The sequence below is a fragment of the Myotis myotis genome, unplaced genomic scaffold, assembly GCF_014108235.1.
Source record: "Myotis myotis isolate mMyoMyo1 unplaced genomic scaffold, mMyoMyo1.p scaffold_m19_p_11, whole genome shotgun sequence".
In the NCBI taxonomy this organism is placed as follows: domain Eukaryota; kingdom Metazoa; phylum Chordata; class Mammalia; order Chiroptera; family Vespertilionidae; genus Myotis; species Myotis myotis.
In genome coordinates, this window is record NW_023416315.1 from 18,581,983 (window position 1) to 18,598,039 (window position 16,057).

Consider the following 16,057-nt stretch of genomic DNA (forward strand, 5'->3'; position numbering starts at 1 on the left):
CAACTGATAGCTCAGTTTTGAAAATGAAATATATTTTAATAAACACTGCCTTATAAGTATTACAAGTTTGTGTATACATTTTTGGGGACACCCTGAATGTAAGGCACGGGGGACAGAGCCTGCAGGTGGCTGGCGCCTGTAAATCTAGCCGTTACTTTTCAAAGTTGGAAAGGAAAGTTGAACGCCCAGTTAAGAAGACTGTGGTAAAGTGGCCACCTATAACTAATATTTTATAACTAGAGGCCTGGTGCACGAAATTCATGCATGGGTAGGGTCCCTGGGCCTGGCCAGTGATCACGGCCAATTGGGGCCTTCCTTCCTCCAACTGCCAGCTGCTGGCTGGGGCCTTCCTTCATTCCACCCGTCCCCTGGTGGTCAGTGTATGTCATAGTGAGCAGTCGAACTCCTGGTCAGTGGAACTCCGGAGGCAATTTAATATTAGCCTTTTATTATATAGGATATTTTCAGCCTCCCAGTAATGCTGTTGACTGGTTGACAGGCATTAAGAAACACTAGTTTGTTTCCGTTAGTGATCAGTTTGAATTAGACTGTCCCAGGCTGTTTTGCTCATTGTTCTTCTTTAGAAAACCCTGACTTCATGAAAGCTCCCTACATGGGGCACTTGAACATGTGTTGTTATCAAACTGATCAGAAATGGGACTGGCTCTAAAGTCTTGATTCTATTAGCCAATCTGATTTACAAAGCTAGGTAGGCCAGAACCCATAGTTGTTAGGAAAGATTAAATCAATACCTTTTATAACTCTTAGAGCTGAAAAATCATTATTTCCAAACAAAGATGTATAGGTATAACCATTTTCAGGTCTGATCAATGTCGATAAATTTCCATTCATTATTTAATACTTTTTAAACCTTTTTTTTTTTTTTAAACCGGTGTAAGGATAATGCATGTTTAGGTTATAATGCAGAGATATAAATTAAAGAAATATATAAAAAGAAAATAAAGTCACTTACAGTCTCTCTAGCCAGATATAACTGTTATTGAAATTCTGATGTAATTCTTTTTTTGTTTGATTTACCATGCATTTACTAGTATATAAATAAAAGAATTCCCTGTAAGTTGGGATCATAGTATATTGTCTTGTATTTTTCTTTTCTTTTTCTATCTTGAGCATTTTATCCTGATGCTGAATAGGTTTAGAAAGTATGATTTGAATGGCTACATTATATATAATACCATAGTTGAATCATTCCTCTACAGAGCATTTTGTTTTCAGTTCTGCATCATTGTATATAACACTGTTATGAACATAGATGTTTAAAAACGTTTGAGGCTACCTCTGACTACTCGTCTGGGATGAGTTTCTACATGTGGAATTTTTTTGAAAAAATAAATGAAAAGCTCTTGATATCTACTGGCAAAATTTTCTCAGAAAGTTTTTTCTTTTAACTTATGTTCCCTCCCAGTAGAAGTATAGTGAGAATGTCTATTTCCCCTTCATTATTATTTCATAATAACTCTTCATATATTAAGAATAGTAGTTCTTCAGTTGGCAAAATATGTTGCAATTTCTGCCCTACTTGTTTGTCATTTGCCTTTCAACTTTGGCAGAATGGTCTTTTAACTTACAGTCTTTTAAAGTACATCCCATTTTTATTTTACTAGAGATTACCATTACATTTTTTTTATTGAATTACTAGAGGTCCGGTGCACAAAAATTTGTGCACTCGGGGAGAGGGGGTGGGTCCCTCAGCCCAGCCTGTGCCCTCTCGCAGTCTGGGACCCCTCAGGAGATAACGACCTGCTGGCTTAGGCCTGCTCCCCGGTGGCAGAGGGCAGGCCTAATCCCTAGGTGCAGCCCCTGGTTGGGCTCAGAGCAGGGCCGATTGGGGAGTTGGGGCACCACCCCCTGTAATGCACAGAGCAGGGCGGATTGGGAGGTTGGGATGCCACCCTCAGTCACGCTCAGGGTAGGGCCGATTGGGGGGTTGGGGCACCACCCCTGTCACACTCAAGGCAGGGTCAATGGGGAGGTTGCGGCACCACCCCCTGTCACGCACAGAGCAGGGCCAATCAGGGGATTGGGGCACTGCCCCCTGTCATGCACAGAGCAGGGCCGATCAGGGGGTTGGGGAGCTCCCCCCTGTCACGCAAAGAGAAGGGTCAATCAGGGGGTTGGGGCGCCGCCCTCTATCACCCACAGAGCAGGGCCGATCAGGGGGTTGGGGCGCCGCCACTCTCACACTCAGGGCAGGGCCAATGGGGAGGTTATGGCTCTACCCCGTCACACACAGAGTAGGGCCCATGGGGTGGGGGGGTTGGGGCGCCGCACCCTGTCACACACAGAGCCGCAGGGCGATCAAGGGGATGGGGAGCTCCCCCCCATCAGGCGCAGAGCAGGGCCGATCAGGGGGTTGGGGCACCTTCCCCTGTCAGGAACAGAGCAGGGCCGATAGGGAGGTTGTGGCCCCGCCCCCTGTCACACACAGAGCCGCAGGGCGATCAGGGGGTTTGGGCGCTGCCCCCTGTCATGCTGATCCCGGTGCTGGGAGGCATATTACCCTTTTACTATATAGAATAGAGGCCTGGTGCATGGGTGGGGGCTGGCTGGTTTGCCCTGAAGGGTGTCCTGGATCAGGGTGGGGGTCCCCACTGGGGTGCCTGGCCAGCCTGGATGAGAGGATGATGGCTGTTTGCAGCTGGTCACACACCCTTCAGGGTGGGGGTCACCACTGGGGTGCCTGGCCAGTCTGGGTGAGGGGCTGAGGGCTGTTTTCAGGCTGGGACTGAAGCTCCCAACTGCTCCTTTTTTTCTTTTTTCTTTTTTTATTCTGGGCCAGCTTTAGCCCTGAGGCTTGGCTCCAGCTCTGAGGCCTCAGCTGCTAAAAGTAGGTATCTGGTTTGTTTTGGTTCTATAATCGAAACTCTGTATCAACTCCAGCTCTGAGATCCCAGGCTCGCTGAAAGCAGGTTTCTGGGGTTTTGTTTCGCTTCTATATTTGTTACAATGTTCAAACTGCAGGCTCAGAGGCTGGCAAGGCATGCGGGGAAAGTTGGGGTCCTCCATCACTGAAGCAAGCAAGCCTCATGGTCAGTTTAAGCTGCCTGGCTGCCGGCCGCCATCTTGGCTGGCAGTTAATTTGCATATCGCCCTGATTAGCCAATGGGAATGGTAGCGGTCATATGCCAATTACCATGTTTCTCTTTTATTAGATAGGATGTTTCTGTCAATGTAAATATCAAATAGTATGTAGTGATACTGCTTTGCAAATGCAAAAAAATTTATTGAATTTTTACTTATTTTCTCCATATTCACCAATTTTTATTGAAATAATATGAGATTTGCAACCTAGGTGATTATAAGTAAATTGTTCATTTATAATGAACTTTTCATTTGATATTATTTTTATATTTGCATCTAGTTTTATTTCTAGCTTGATAACAATTACTTTTATTTTTATTTTAAACAGCCAAAGCAATCTCTTTTTAAAAATATATTTTATTGATGTTTTACAGAGAGGAAGGGAGAGGGATAGAGAGTTAGAAACATCGATGAGAGAGAAACATCGATCAGCTGCCTCCTGCACACTCCCCGCTGGGGATGTGCCCACAACCAAGGTACATGCCCTTGACCGGAATCGAACCTGGGACCCTTGAGTCTGCAGGCTGATGCTCTATCCACTGAGCCAAACCGATTAGGGCTAACAATTATTTTTAAACACTAAGATTTGCTAGTTTTATTGAAGAGGCTAATGTATTTCCTTATTCTTAAGTTTTTAACATTGAATTTTTTCTGTCAGTTGGAGCACTTCTTTGGCCAATACTTTTAGAAAGGACCCGTGGGCATGCCTGAGTCCTTTGATGTCTAGAAGAACCTTTCTTTTGTTATGGTGAACAACTGAGAGTTGACTGTTCAAAATTCATATGCTATTTTGGTTATTTTTTTTCAGTTAGTAGTTTCTCTCTCTCTCTGTTTGTAAGTAGGTTAAGTAGGCTTTTCAGAAAATTATATCCAGGGATAACTAGCCCAATACTATTTTAACCAACTGGCCTATAATATCATTATTCAGAAAGGCAAATTAAATGAAGAAATAATGTATTTCTCCAAAACTGCATGGACATTCGGTGTGAGATAGAAGCAGCCTTCAGGAGGACTGTAATTTATGGATCACAAAGCCTCTGCTCTACTTGAACCCTTTAGCTGCTGGCTTTTGGCCATTTCATAAGGAGTCACATCACAGATATTCTGAGATGGTTTTGAATGGCACGCTTGCTTTCTGCTAGTGTAGAAGCCTGGGAGTGCCAAGGATGTCAAATCTAAGACCTGGGAAAGTTAATTCTGTGCACACATGCCATCATTGCAATCTGTTAGCACATACAGACGGATTGTGCTCTCACCTACTTTTTCTCACTGTAGAAAATTTTTATGTGTATTAATAATTTCACCCTGAAAATATAAGGGAAGCTGATTACCGTGGAACAGGCCTATCTCCTCTTGATTTAATCCCTTTTTTCTTCTTGATGTGTTTATTTTGAGTAGTACCACTTTAAGGGCTGAGGTTGAGCATACTAATATCAGGTATTTCAGTCATGTGAGGAGGAGGTGGGAGCAGAGAAGGTGAAGGGCAGTGCAGAGCCACCACTTGGAGCAAGATCACTTCAGGGCAAGGAATCATATAGTGGGGCTGGCTCAAATTGGAGTTGATTATGATGTCATAAGAGTTGCCATTTGTTAATTTAAATATTAATTGCCTGCTGTCAGCTGTAGTTGAGCAAAAACAGATTTGTTTCTGAAATGCACCCCCTGCCCAGTTTTCATTTTTGCTGGATTTCCCATAGAAAATTGGTCTGACTCAGTTGTCAAATGAATTTTTATTGCTCAGATAATCTTTTATGCTGTTTTGTAGTAAACCGGACGTCAACACCTTCAGTTTTTAATCAAAATTACTTTTAACTTGGGGATGTTTTAAATGTAGAAAGTTTGCCACAGATTCCGTGGGACTTCTGTGAGGGGATTATAAATTATTTTATCTGAACCCCGAGTTTGAATGAATCCTCTCCCCCCCATGCCTCAGTTTCCCTCTCTGCATCATAAGAACAGTCATCTTTTTACTCACCTACGTTAGTGGTTAAGGAAACCACGTTTTGTCAAACGGCTAAGTCTTCCGGGGCAGGACGCTACGTTTGTCTATTTCCTGTACTGACGCCGGGCTAGGTTGCTGATGATGGGATATGTGTAAGCCAGGCTCATTGGCAGAGAGGGTGCATCACACGCACTGTGGACATTCGTTTAGTCAACAAATGCTCCAGGAGCATCTGCTATGTGCCAGGTGCTGGACCAAGCACTGGGAATTCAGGGATGGAAGTGGCGTCTGACCTTTGTCCTCCGGGCACTACAGAAGGACGAGAGGAAGTCTGGATGAGCATTCTAGCAGGCCTTCTGTGCCCTGCAGTCTCTAGAGAATGCGGTCTCACCATCTTCTTCTCCAAGGCCACTCATTTACTCTTTAGTTGTGCCTTTCTGTGGAAGTCAGAAGATATATTATACGATAGATGCACATAACTGTGTTATGTTGTAAAGAAACCTTACTTTACCTTGTCATTGTAAATTATAACTACATCCTGTCAGGAGAGGAGAATGTCATAAAATATTGAATGGCAATCATTTAAACTTGAAAGCAATGCTTGTTAACCCTGATTGTGTATTGGAATCATCCAGAGAGCATTTACAAACCCTACTCTTACTCTTCATTTGTGTTGTCTGGGGTGAGACCAGGGCATTGGTTTGGGTGGGGTGGATGGGTGTCAATGAAGGGATGAATAAACATCTCATAATGTATCAAGGAGAACATCTGAGCCAAGCAAATGTAAGGGCAGATAATGTAAAAATAAAGCCGGAGGTTATAGACGTTCATAAAGTTCAGTATCACAAAGTCCCAAGAACATGGGCATTGGCACCAAATTTGGGGTTTGTGCCCTTCAGCAGCTAAAACAAAGGGAAATGTAATCACACGCATAACCCACTACTCTGGTGCCTATTAGATTAAAAGTAAGCCAGTTGTCCATGAAAGTCAGCTTTTGTCGGGACCAAGACTAACACAGGGAAATGAAGAGGACCCCTGATGATGAGGTGTAGGACAGGGTTAGCACATCTAGAGGGGAAAAAATCAGTAAGGTTCTTCATAATGGAGGCTGATGGCACAGTCAGAAACGCCTTGTGTGTGAATGAAATGCTAAGTCTCCAGGCCTTGAGGGAGGAATGGTCTCTGCTAGGTGCCTTCCATGGATGTTATTTCCTACAACCCAGCTCCACTTGGCGGCCTCCAACTCCTCATGTCCTAGGTCTCAACCCCTCATGTCCTTGGTCATTTGACCGTATCATCTGTCACTAACCCTTCTCTAAATGGGCTTTAGCCATACTGGCTAACTCAGTGCCCCTTGAACAGAGCAAACTCATTCCTAGTCCATGGCTTTACTTTTTTCTTTATTTCCTCAGCCTGGAATGCTATTTTCCCGGATTATCGCATGGCCAGCAACTCATCGTTCAATATTTCGTCAAATGCCAGCTTCTTCACCCTTTTGCTGGTCATGTTCTATCACATTACTATGCTTGACATTTTTTGCAAAGCCCTTGTTGCCATCTGAAATTCTCTTAGTGGTTTGCTTACTTGATAATGGTCCTCTCTACTCTCTAAGTCTGCTTGCTGCCACATGACCAGTTCCTAAGATGGTGCTTGGCACTGTAGCTGCTCAAGAAATATTAGTTGAATGAATAAACCTATGTTTTCATAGGCTATATTTTTGTTTAAGAACAGAGCCAGAGGCTTTCTCAGTCAACCGAATTGGAAAGCAGGCTGACACCCTCTCAGTTACAGGGGAGACACAGATAAGGACACCTGGCCAACCTAAGCGCCACCTCTCATCTGTGGACAGTTTGCAGACTTGGTTTTGAAGACTTAATTATCCTCTTCCTACTTTTAACTTTACAGACAGTGACCTGAAACTGTATTATTCTAGCGGTGGTGACTTTTTACTTTATAATCGCTTGCTTATGTTTAAACTTCAGGTCCTGAGCAAACCTACATGAAACTCCATTTTTTCCTGTGACCGTGGGAGATTTTGTGGCCTCTGAGCCTTAGTGGAACATTGTAAAGTAGCATTACAATGATAGTAGTTACCACCTGAGGTTGTTTGGAGAATGAAAGAAAATGATCTTTGGAAAGCATTTAGCATCAAACCTGGCGTACGGGATACACTGACAAGAAGTTATTGATGATAATACTATTATTAGTAATGCCAATTATAATATTGTTTATTAATTATTATGATTACTGATTTTATTTATTTCCTGAATATCCATGCCAATCTGACTTGAATTAACCTAAAATAAACCCAAACCCAAAACACTCAGTAGCACCTTAGGTCATTTCAGTGTATTGTTACCAGTGCCCATGACAGGTTTTGTGCAAAGAGGCAGTTCTCCTAATGGCGTGACCTCTCTCTCTTTTCAACGCCTTGCCCACCTTGCTGTGGACACAGAGGAGAAGGCCAAGAAGGAAGCCGAGGAGAAGGCCCGCCTGGCCGCGGAGGAGAAGCAAAAGGAAATGGAAGCCAAAGGCCAGGCAGAAGGCGCAGCCGGCAAGGCGGACAAAAAGACACCCGGGGAAGCTCAGAACCAAGTCAACGGAACGCGCCCCAACAGGAGCGACAACGCTCGTGGGAAAAACGCCAAAGAGAAGTCGCCTGGAGGAAAGCAGCAGAACGGTGAGTGGCATCACCCTGGGGAAAGGCTCTTCCAGGGGTGAGTGATAATGTCACTGACATTTAATGAACGCTTACCGTGTGCTGGACATTGCTGGGGAGATTTCACGTTCACGAAACCATTTAAAAATCCTAACAACGCTGCGTGGGGCCTACACTCATCCCCATTTTGCAGGCAAGGAAACTGAGGTTCAGAGAGGTGAGATCACTGGCTTTAGGTCAAGCACTCCCGAGGTAGTAAGTGCAGGTCTATGTGAGGCCAAATTCTGTAATCCACGGTCAGCAGGTTGGTGCTGTTGGGGGGAGGAAGAAATAGGAGAACTTGAATGGCTTAAACCAGGTCTATGGTAGACAAGATGGGCAAGATTGGGACTCAGCCGCGGTCCACGAACACCCTGTAGTCTGTTTACCGCAGGGCTAACACACCCCTCTGTAAAGGGCCAGAGAGTAAATATTTGGGGCTCCGTCGCACCTGCTCAGTGCTGCTGTTTCAGAGTGAAAGCAGCCAAAGGTAACACGTAAACAGGTGAGCGTGGCTGTGTTCCCATACAACGTTATTTATCAAAGTGGAAATTTGAATTTTATATAGTTTTCCCACGTCATGAAATATTCTTCTTTTTCCACCTTAACCATTTAAAACATGTAAAAACCATTTTTAGTCTGTGGGCCATATGAAACCAGGGCAGCTTTGGCCCGCGGGCCATGGTTTGCCAACCCCTGGTCTGGTCAGGGAGAGAAGAGAATGAGCACAAGTGGGCTGGACACCAGGAGGGTTGTGTGTTCTGGGGGAGAGGGACCAACAAATGCCCAGAGCGGACAGAGGTGGCAGTAAATGCTCCGTGGTGGCCAGGGGAGCCTGGGAGAAGCAGAGCAGGAGCCTGAGTCTCCAGCGAGCCTGGGTGAATTTCACAACTGTGTTGATTTCCCAAAGTAAGCAGTTGTCTACCATTTCCCTTAAAATCTAAGTATGAAATGAGAGGTGGGAAAAGAAATCAATTTAGAGCGATAATCAGAAAGGCTAATGGTGCAGCAGCCTAATTAAAATGATTTATAACTGCACGCACAGGCTCTTCTGTTCCACCTGCTCATTGGGTAACAGCTCACAGCAGCCATTACTCCATACACAACCCGTGGGAAATTACCTAATGGGTTTCGTTGAGGAACATCATCAAACAAGCGCGAGTCACTTTCCCTGCTCCCTGCCTTGTGGCCGCCCGAGGTATTTCCCGGTAAGAGCTGAAGGACCCTGGACGAGTGGGGTTCTGCGGGTTTGGGGCCCTAGCAGCAATTACAGGATCTGCTAAGCGGTGGTCTCCATCTGGGCACCCCCCCCTCAGCGTCCCCAGCCCTGACCGAGAAGGCAGGCTGCCAGGGGCTGCTGGCTAGCATCTGGCAAATCAAACTGCTCCTGCTGGTTCTGGAAGGCATCCTGGCCTTGCTGCATCTGTGGGAAAAGCTCTGGTCCAGGGCGACCTGAAAGGCTCAGTATAGAGTGCTTTAGGGGTGTGAAGGCTCAGTGAGTAAAGAGAGGCCTTTTTTCTATAGGCAGTTAGTGTGACTACAAGTCTCAAGATCCTCGAGTTCATCTCTGCCATCCTTAAAACAGGGATGAGCCAGTATAGGAACTGTTTCATGGCACCTCCAAAGGAATTCATCTGTTTTGACCATTGGTGATGGTAGAAGGTGACGACCACATCCTTTACTTACACTCCTCCTGCTTGTGGCTGCCCTTCCCCTCCATCCCTCCAGCCAGTACAACCTATTTCAGAATTAAGAATGAGGAAATTTGGAGAGTTTATTGACTTCTAACATAGCTTAGGATTTGTCACATTTCAGTAAAAGTACTAGTACTTATTTTGTAAAAGACATCACAGTCAAAAATGGTCTTGAATTCTTAAATAGCCATTTATCAGTCTGAAGGTCAAAGGCATTTAGAAATGGTACCATCAATACAAGATAGAAGTCTAAAACTTGAGCTTCCTATGAAGGTCCCAAAATATAGTAGTTGAGAGGCTGGCCTCTACAATCAGACCCATCTGTGTATATTGTGGTAAGTTACTTCATTTGTGGCATGACATGGAGATGATAGGGGTTTCACATCAATTCTTTACAGGTTGATTTAAGCAAAATCTCTTTGTAGAAACACCAATTGGCCATTTGTTCAAAAACTGTCAGGCAAATGGCTTAAATCAGGTCTATGGTAGACAAGATGGGCAGTTTCAGAGGGAGGCCCACATGCAAGGTCAGGGGCAGAGGTGGGGCCGGCTGAATGTATGAAGTCCAGGACTAACCAATGTGGAGACAGTTGGCTGCAGTGAAGGAAAAACTCGAACTGGGAAAACCTCCTCAATCATTTGGTGAGTGAGTTAGTTATTCAGCAGATGGATCATTCAGTGAACTGAACATGGATGAATTTGTCTCCTGGCAATAACAGCACCTTCATAATGGGTTGTTATAAGAATTTAATGAAGTGGTGCACACTGCCAGGCACAAAGAAAACAAAAAAGGTCAATATTTTTGGGCCTGGCTTGCTCCTTCCTGGTTGCAATTATTATTAGGGTCCTTTTGCTTCAGTAAGCACCAGGATGTTCGTGGTAATGTATTCTTGGTTTTACACAGGCTGAAAAGAAAGCTCCTACTAGAAACTGGTAAGTAAAGTATCCAACACTTGAGAATAGCACTGGGGGCAGGGGTGCCGTGTTTTCTCAGTATATCACTGGCATATTGTTGAACAGACTGTGGGGTGGGGTGGGGAGGAGGGGGTGGAGTGGGGGTGAGGTACCTTCTCTTAGACAGGTGTCAGCAGCCTCTCTCTCTGAAGGGCTGGATAGTAAACAGTGCTGGCTTTGTGCATCTCTGATGCAACTATTCAACTCTGCCAGTGCAGCAAGGAAGCAGCCCTGAAATATGTAAAAGAAGGTGTGGCCATGTTCCAAAAAAACTTTACTTACAAAGGCAGATAGCAAGCTAGACATGCTCAGGGGCCATCATTTCCTGACCCCTCCTCTAGGGGACTTTGTTGACTTTATCATTTACTATTTGATTCAAGCCCAGGGCCTGTGAAGTTAGATTTTTGACTGGTAGAGGAGATAACCCCAAAGGTTATGGTATTATTGCCTTGTAGGACATAGTCAGTTTCGTCTCTAACCTAGCAATCTTATTTTAACACATTTTACAAATACCTATAAATATCCAGCTCCTGAAATACTTCTGGAACCATCCTTACTATCTCCTTCATCCCTCATAAATTTAAATGTGTTTTGACGTTTTCATTCTACATTTGCGTGCTAGTGTTTTTTTAACTTTTGCCAATTACATTTCCACAAGCTCCTTAATTAGAGTGCTATTTATAGCTCTGTTCTAGAATAATAACAATTGTCATTGAATGATGTGTCAGATACCACATTCAGTACTTGAAATGCATTTGTCTATGCATTATGCCTATAAAATAGGTATTAATATTCCTGTTTCACAGATAAGAACACGGAAGCACATAAAGGTTAAAAAGCTATTCATTAACATCACTTACATTTAACCCAGGCTGTTCCTCACTCCACAGCCTAACAATAAAGTTGAACTGCCTTTCTCGAGGATAAACACCATTGCCTTAAGTACAACCCTGTTAAACAGGAACTTTCAATTAAAAAAAAAAATATATATATATATATATATATATATATATATATATATATATATATATTTATATTTATATTTATATATATTTAGAGAGGGGAAGGAAGAGGGACAGAGAGAAACATCATCAATCAGTTGCCTGCTGCCTGCCCCGCAACCTGGGCATATTCCCTGACCCGGAATCGAACCAGTGACCTCTTGTTTCCTGGGTCGATGCCCACTGAGCAACACTGGCTGGGCAGAAACTTTAATCTTAATTTGCAGATCATAAACCAATATCCAGGACCTACCCTGTGGTCTAAAGGATATTTACCTCCGACATGTAGCCCCTTGTGCCTATAATTATACTGTACCTTCTCTTTTTTTAACCTTGACAGGTTTAAAGTTATTTCTAACTTCCTCCTTAGGCGTCTACATATTCTATTTGTGTTATGTTTATTACTTGCAGGTGACTTGAAAGATGGTAAAAATAAGGCTGACAAGAAGGATCAATCCAGTGTCGGAAATGACTCAAAGAAAGCAGATGGTAAGGGCAAAATTCTCATTACATTTTCCATAGATGTGCCATTTAATGCCAGCTTGTTAGAATTTTACCTAAAATTGAAATGGTGGTTGTTACTATATCCTTAATCCTGAAAAAGCACTTCACCACATTTAAAGAGTACCATTATCCATTTTTTAATAATTTTAAATTATTGTTGTATTTCTTCTCCTCCACCATACTTTCTCCATCACGGATGCATCCTGTACCTTCTTTTCCCACTGCCATTTTTCACTGTAAACTTTATAAAAAGTTGACTCTGGACTTGCTGATTATAATGGAATGGAATGTGAGTCTTTGATCATCAGTTGTGCCGTGTAAATGGGAAATGTTCCATGTTTTCAGTTTTTGCATTTTTTTAAACCTTTAATTAGTTACTACTTTGGGTAAAAACAAACACAGAAATCTGTTTCATGTGATCGTGATGCCGGGAGGCCCACACACTGGAGAGCGACATAGCTGTAGAACTCAGGACGACAACCCCACCCCAGCTAGAAGCAGCCTCGCAATGCGCTTCATGAGCACACCTTCCGCTTTCCAACATGCCACTCTTTCTAAAACGCGAGAGTTCACATTATATCACCCTCCAAACTTCGAGCTATCAGATTGAGAGACTTACTCTCACTTTTTACATAAACCTTCTGTTCCAGTGGTAGCATGAGCTCATGTTCATCCGTGTACATAATATGAAACTAAAAATGAAAGTTTCCAGGTAGTGGATTTTGTTAGAGTCCCAGACTCTTGGAATCTGATCTCCTTGGAGACGTTGTAGTGGATGTTACTCTCCTCCTTGAATTCTTTGGTTGTAACGCCAGTGAAGAACCAGTGCTGGAAAGGCAAGTTGAGGAATAAGAAAATATTTGAACACAACTTCTCACACACACTCACATGCAGGAAAGAAATCTTAAAAATTTCCCCTACGATCACTCAAATAATTCAGTCCAGGTGTCTTATCACAGAATATCTGGAAAGTGTCCAGCTGGTATGGCTTAGGTGTTGAGTGTTGACCCATGAACCAGGAGGTCATGATTTGATTCCCGGTCAGGGCCCATGCCCAGGTTTCTGACTCAATTCCCAGTGGGGGAAGTGCAGGAGACAGCCGATGGGTGATTCTCTCTCATCATTGGTGTTTCTATCTCTCTCTCTCTCCCTTTCTCTCTCTGAAATCAATAAAAACATATTTATAAAAAAGAATATTTGGAAAGGACACATGCATTTTTTTCACCAAATTGTACAAACAAAAACCACTTACCTAGTAAATACACTGTCCGTGAATGATTGTGACTAAGATGTGAATTATGTGAATATAATATAGAATTCAAATAACAGTTTCTTACCAGACTCAGGGTTAAAGTTTGTTCAAATACTAGAGGTTTTTGCCAGATATCATTTGCCAAGTCAAGGTAACACAAACCAGAAAATGTGTTAGCCCTAAACACATTGCCTGGAAACCCTGACCCAGCAACTTCGCCCATCCGAGTTCCTACAGCATAAGGCCCCAAATAAATCAAGGTTCAAATCTTTAAGGTGGAGTCTTGAATTTTGTTAATTTTTGTATTGTGCTACAAATATCTGTTATTATGTTGTCATGTGGGCATTGGGATTGAATTTTATTATCTTCATTAAGTTCTTTTATTGCACCTGTGCCCCTTTTAACCAAATTGCCCCCTTCCCCCAAAAAAACATGTATAATTATTTTAAATACTTTTGAGAGGGCATATTAGTGCCCAGTGTGATCAAACCCGCTGGGATTTGAAGTTTTAACATTGTATGCCTTTAGAAAGAAATTGAATGGAAGGGAAGCAGAGTTGGTTGTTCCCAAACTCCAATGAGCTGAGGCAGGCAAAGAGGGAAGGCGCGTGTGCCGTAAGAGTAAATTACATCCTGGCATAATGAACACATTGCAGTTGTATATTATCTCTGTCAGGCTCCTGAGGTACTATTTAGTGCCCTGCCCCACTAATTTTCTAACTGACTTCAAAGAATGAATTATACATCTGATAAGGGGTTAATTTCCAAAATATATAAAGAACTTCTACAACACAACATGAAGAAAACAAGCAATCCAATGAAAAAAATGGACAGAGGACTGAGTAGATACTTCTCCAAAGAGGACATACAGAAGGCCAATAATCATGTGAAAAGATGCTCAAAGTCACTAATCATCAGAGAGAAGCAAATTAAAACAAGGATGAGATATCAACTCACACCTGTCAGAATGGCTACCATCAATAATCAACAGATAGCAAGTGTTGGTGAGGATGTGGAGTAAAGGGAACCCTCGTGCACTGTTGGTGGAAATGCTGACTGGTGCAGCCACTATGGAAAACAGTACAGGGTTTCCTTAAAAAATTAAAAGTGGAATTGCCTTGTGACCATGCAATTCAACTTCTGGAGATATATCTGAAGAAAACAGAAACACCAGTTGAAAAGAATATATGCACCCTATGTTCATTGCAGCGTTATTTACAAGAGCCCAAGATTTGGAAGCATCCCAAATGCCCATCAGTAGATGAGTGGGGAAAAAAGCTGTGGTACATATACACAATGGAATATTAGTAGGCCATAAAAAGAAGGGAATCTTATATTTTGTGATAGGATGGATAGACCTGGAGAGTATTATGAAATAAGCCAGTCAGAGAAAGACAAGTACTATATGATTTCACTTAACATGCGGAATCAAATGAACAAAGTAAACTATCAAACAAAATAGAAACAAACTCATAGATACAGAGAACAGATTGTCAGAGGGGAGGAGGGTTGGGGGCTAGTGCAAAAGGTTAAGGGATTAAGCAAAAAAAACAACACACCAACAACAACTCATAGACACAGATGATAGTATGGTGATTGCCAGAGGGAAAGGAAGGTAGGGGGAAGTAGAAGAGGGTACAGGGGGGATAAGTGGCGATGGGAGGAGACTTGACTTTGGATGGTGAGTGCACATTGCAGTGTGCAGTTGATGTTATAGAGTTGTACACTTAAAGCCTGTATGGTTTTATTAACCAATGCTACCCCACTATATTCAATTAAAAAAAAAAAGAATGGATGTCTTTTTGAAAATACCTTGCTTACTCTTAGAAATAAATATCTGGGCTTCTGAGCCAAGATTCTCTCAGGGCCTAAACTTTTACAGTGTCATTGAGAGACTTGTGGGGTACCACATGGATGAATCTTTTTTAGTGGGTTTTAGTCATATTTGAAACAGCCTAGCTTCTTGGACCTGTCATAATTTTTGTAGTTGTCCTTAACTATGGACTTGCCCTTAACTTTACTTGACTACATTAATAGAGATATGTGATAGCCACTGCTTGTGACTCTTAAAAGATTGATTAAATTCTCTTTAAATTGATCTATAGATTTCATGTAATCCTAATTAAAATCCTAGCAAACTTTTTTTTGGTAGAAATTGACAAGCTAATTCTAAAATTTATATGAAAATGCAAAACACCCGCAATAGACAAAGCAACTTTCAAAAAGAAGGGAAAAGTTGGCCTGATTTCAAGACTGATACAGATATAGTAATCAAGACAGTATGGTACTAGCATCGAGATAGACAAATGGATCCATGGAGAGTCCAGAAATAGATCCACATGTTTATGGACATCTTATTTTTGACAAAGGACATTCCATGGAGAAAGTCATCAATGAACCCTAATGAAACAGCTAGATATCCATTCACAAAATGACAAACTATCTCTACTTATCAGATACAAACATTAATTAATACTTAAACATTAAGTAATGAAATAGATTATTAACTGAAATTGATCATAAAATGGACCATACACCTAAATTTAAAATGTGAAACTATAAAACTTCTAGTTAGGAACACCAGAGAAACTCTCTGTGGTCTCGGGTTAGGCAAAGATTTCCTATGCAGGACAGCAAAAGTACAAACCATAAAAGAACAAATTGATAAATTATGCTTTGTCAGAATTACAGACTTCTCACAACTTCAAAAGCATCATTAGGAGAATGAAAAGACAGTCCACAGAGTGAGGGAGAATAATTTCAAAAGAATATTTGATTCCTTCTTATGTTCAGGATACAAGTCAATCTCAATATTCAATAAAAAGGAAACAGCTCAAGTAAAAACATGCACGAGATTTAAACAAACAGCTAGCAAGCAAGCACATTAAAAGATCATTGAAACCATCAGGGA

At 42.2% G+C, this 16,057-nt stretch overlaps 1 protein-coding gene across 7 annotated transcripts in view; it reads left to right on the forward strand.

Annotated features, from left to right (window-relative positions):
• The window catches only part of PDE1C (phosphodiesterase 1C), a 321,836-nt gene that overhangs the window by 259,417 nt on the left and 46,362 nt on the right, over positions 1-16,057 (forward strand). For all 7 annotated transcript variants that reach the window (XM_036327686.1, XM_036327684.1, XM_036327687.1 and 4 more), the window contains 2 exons: positions 7,500-7,724; positions 11,803-11,880. In XM_036327686.1, coding sequence (XP_036183579.1) covers positions 7,500-7,724; positions 11,803-11,880 — 303 coding nt within the window. The remainder of the gene's footprint in view (positions 1-7,499; positions 7,725-11,802; positions 11,881-16,057) is intronic.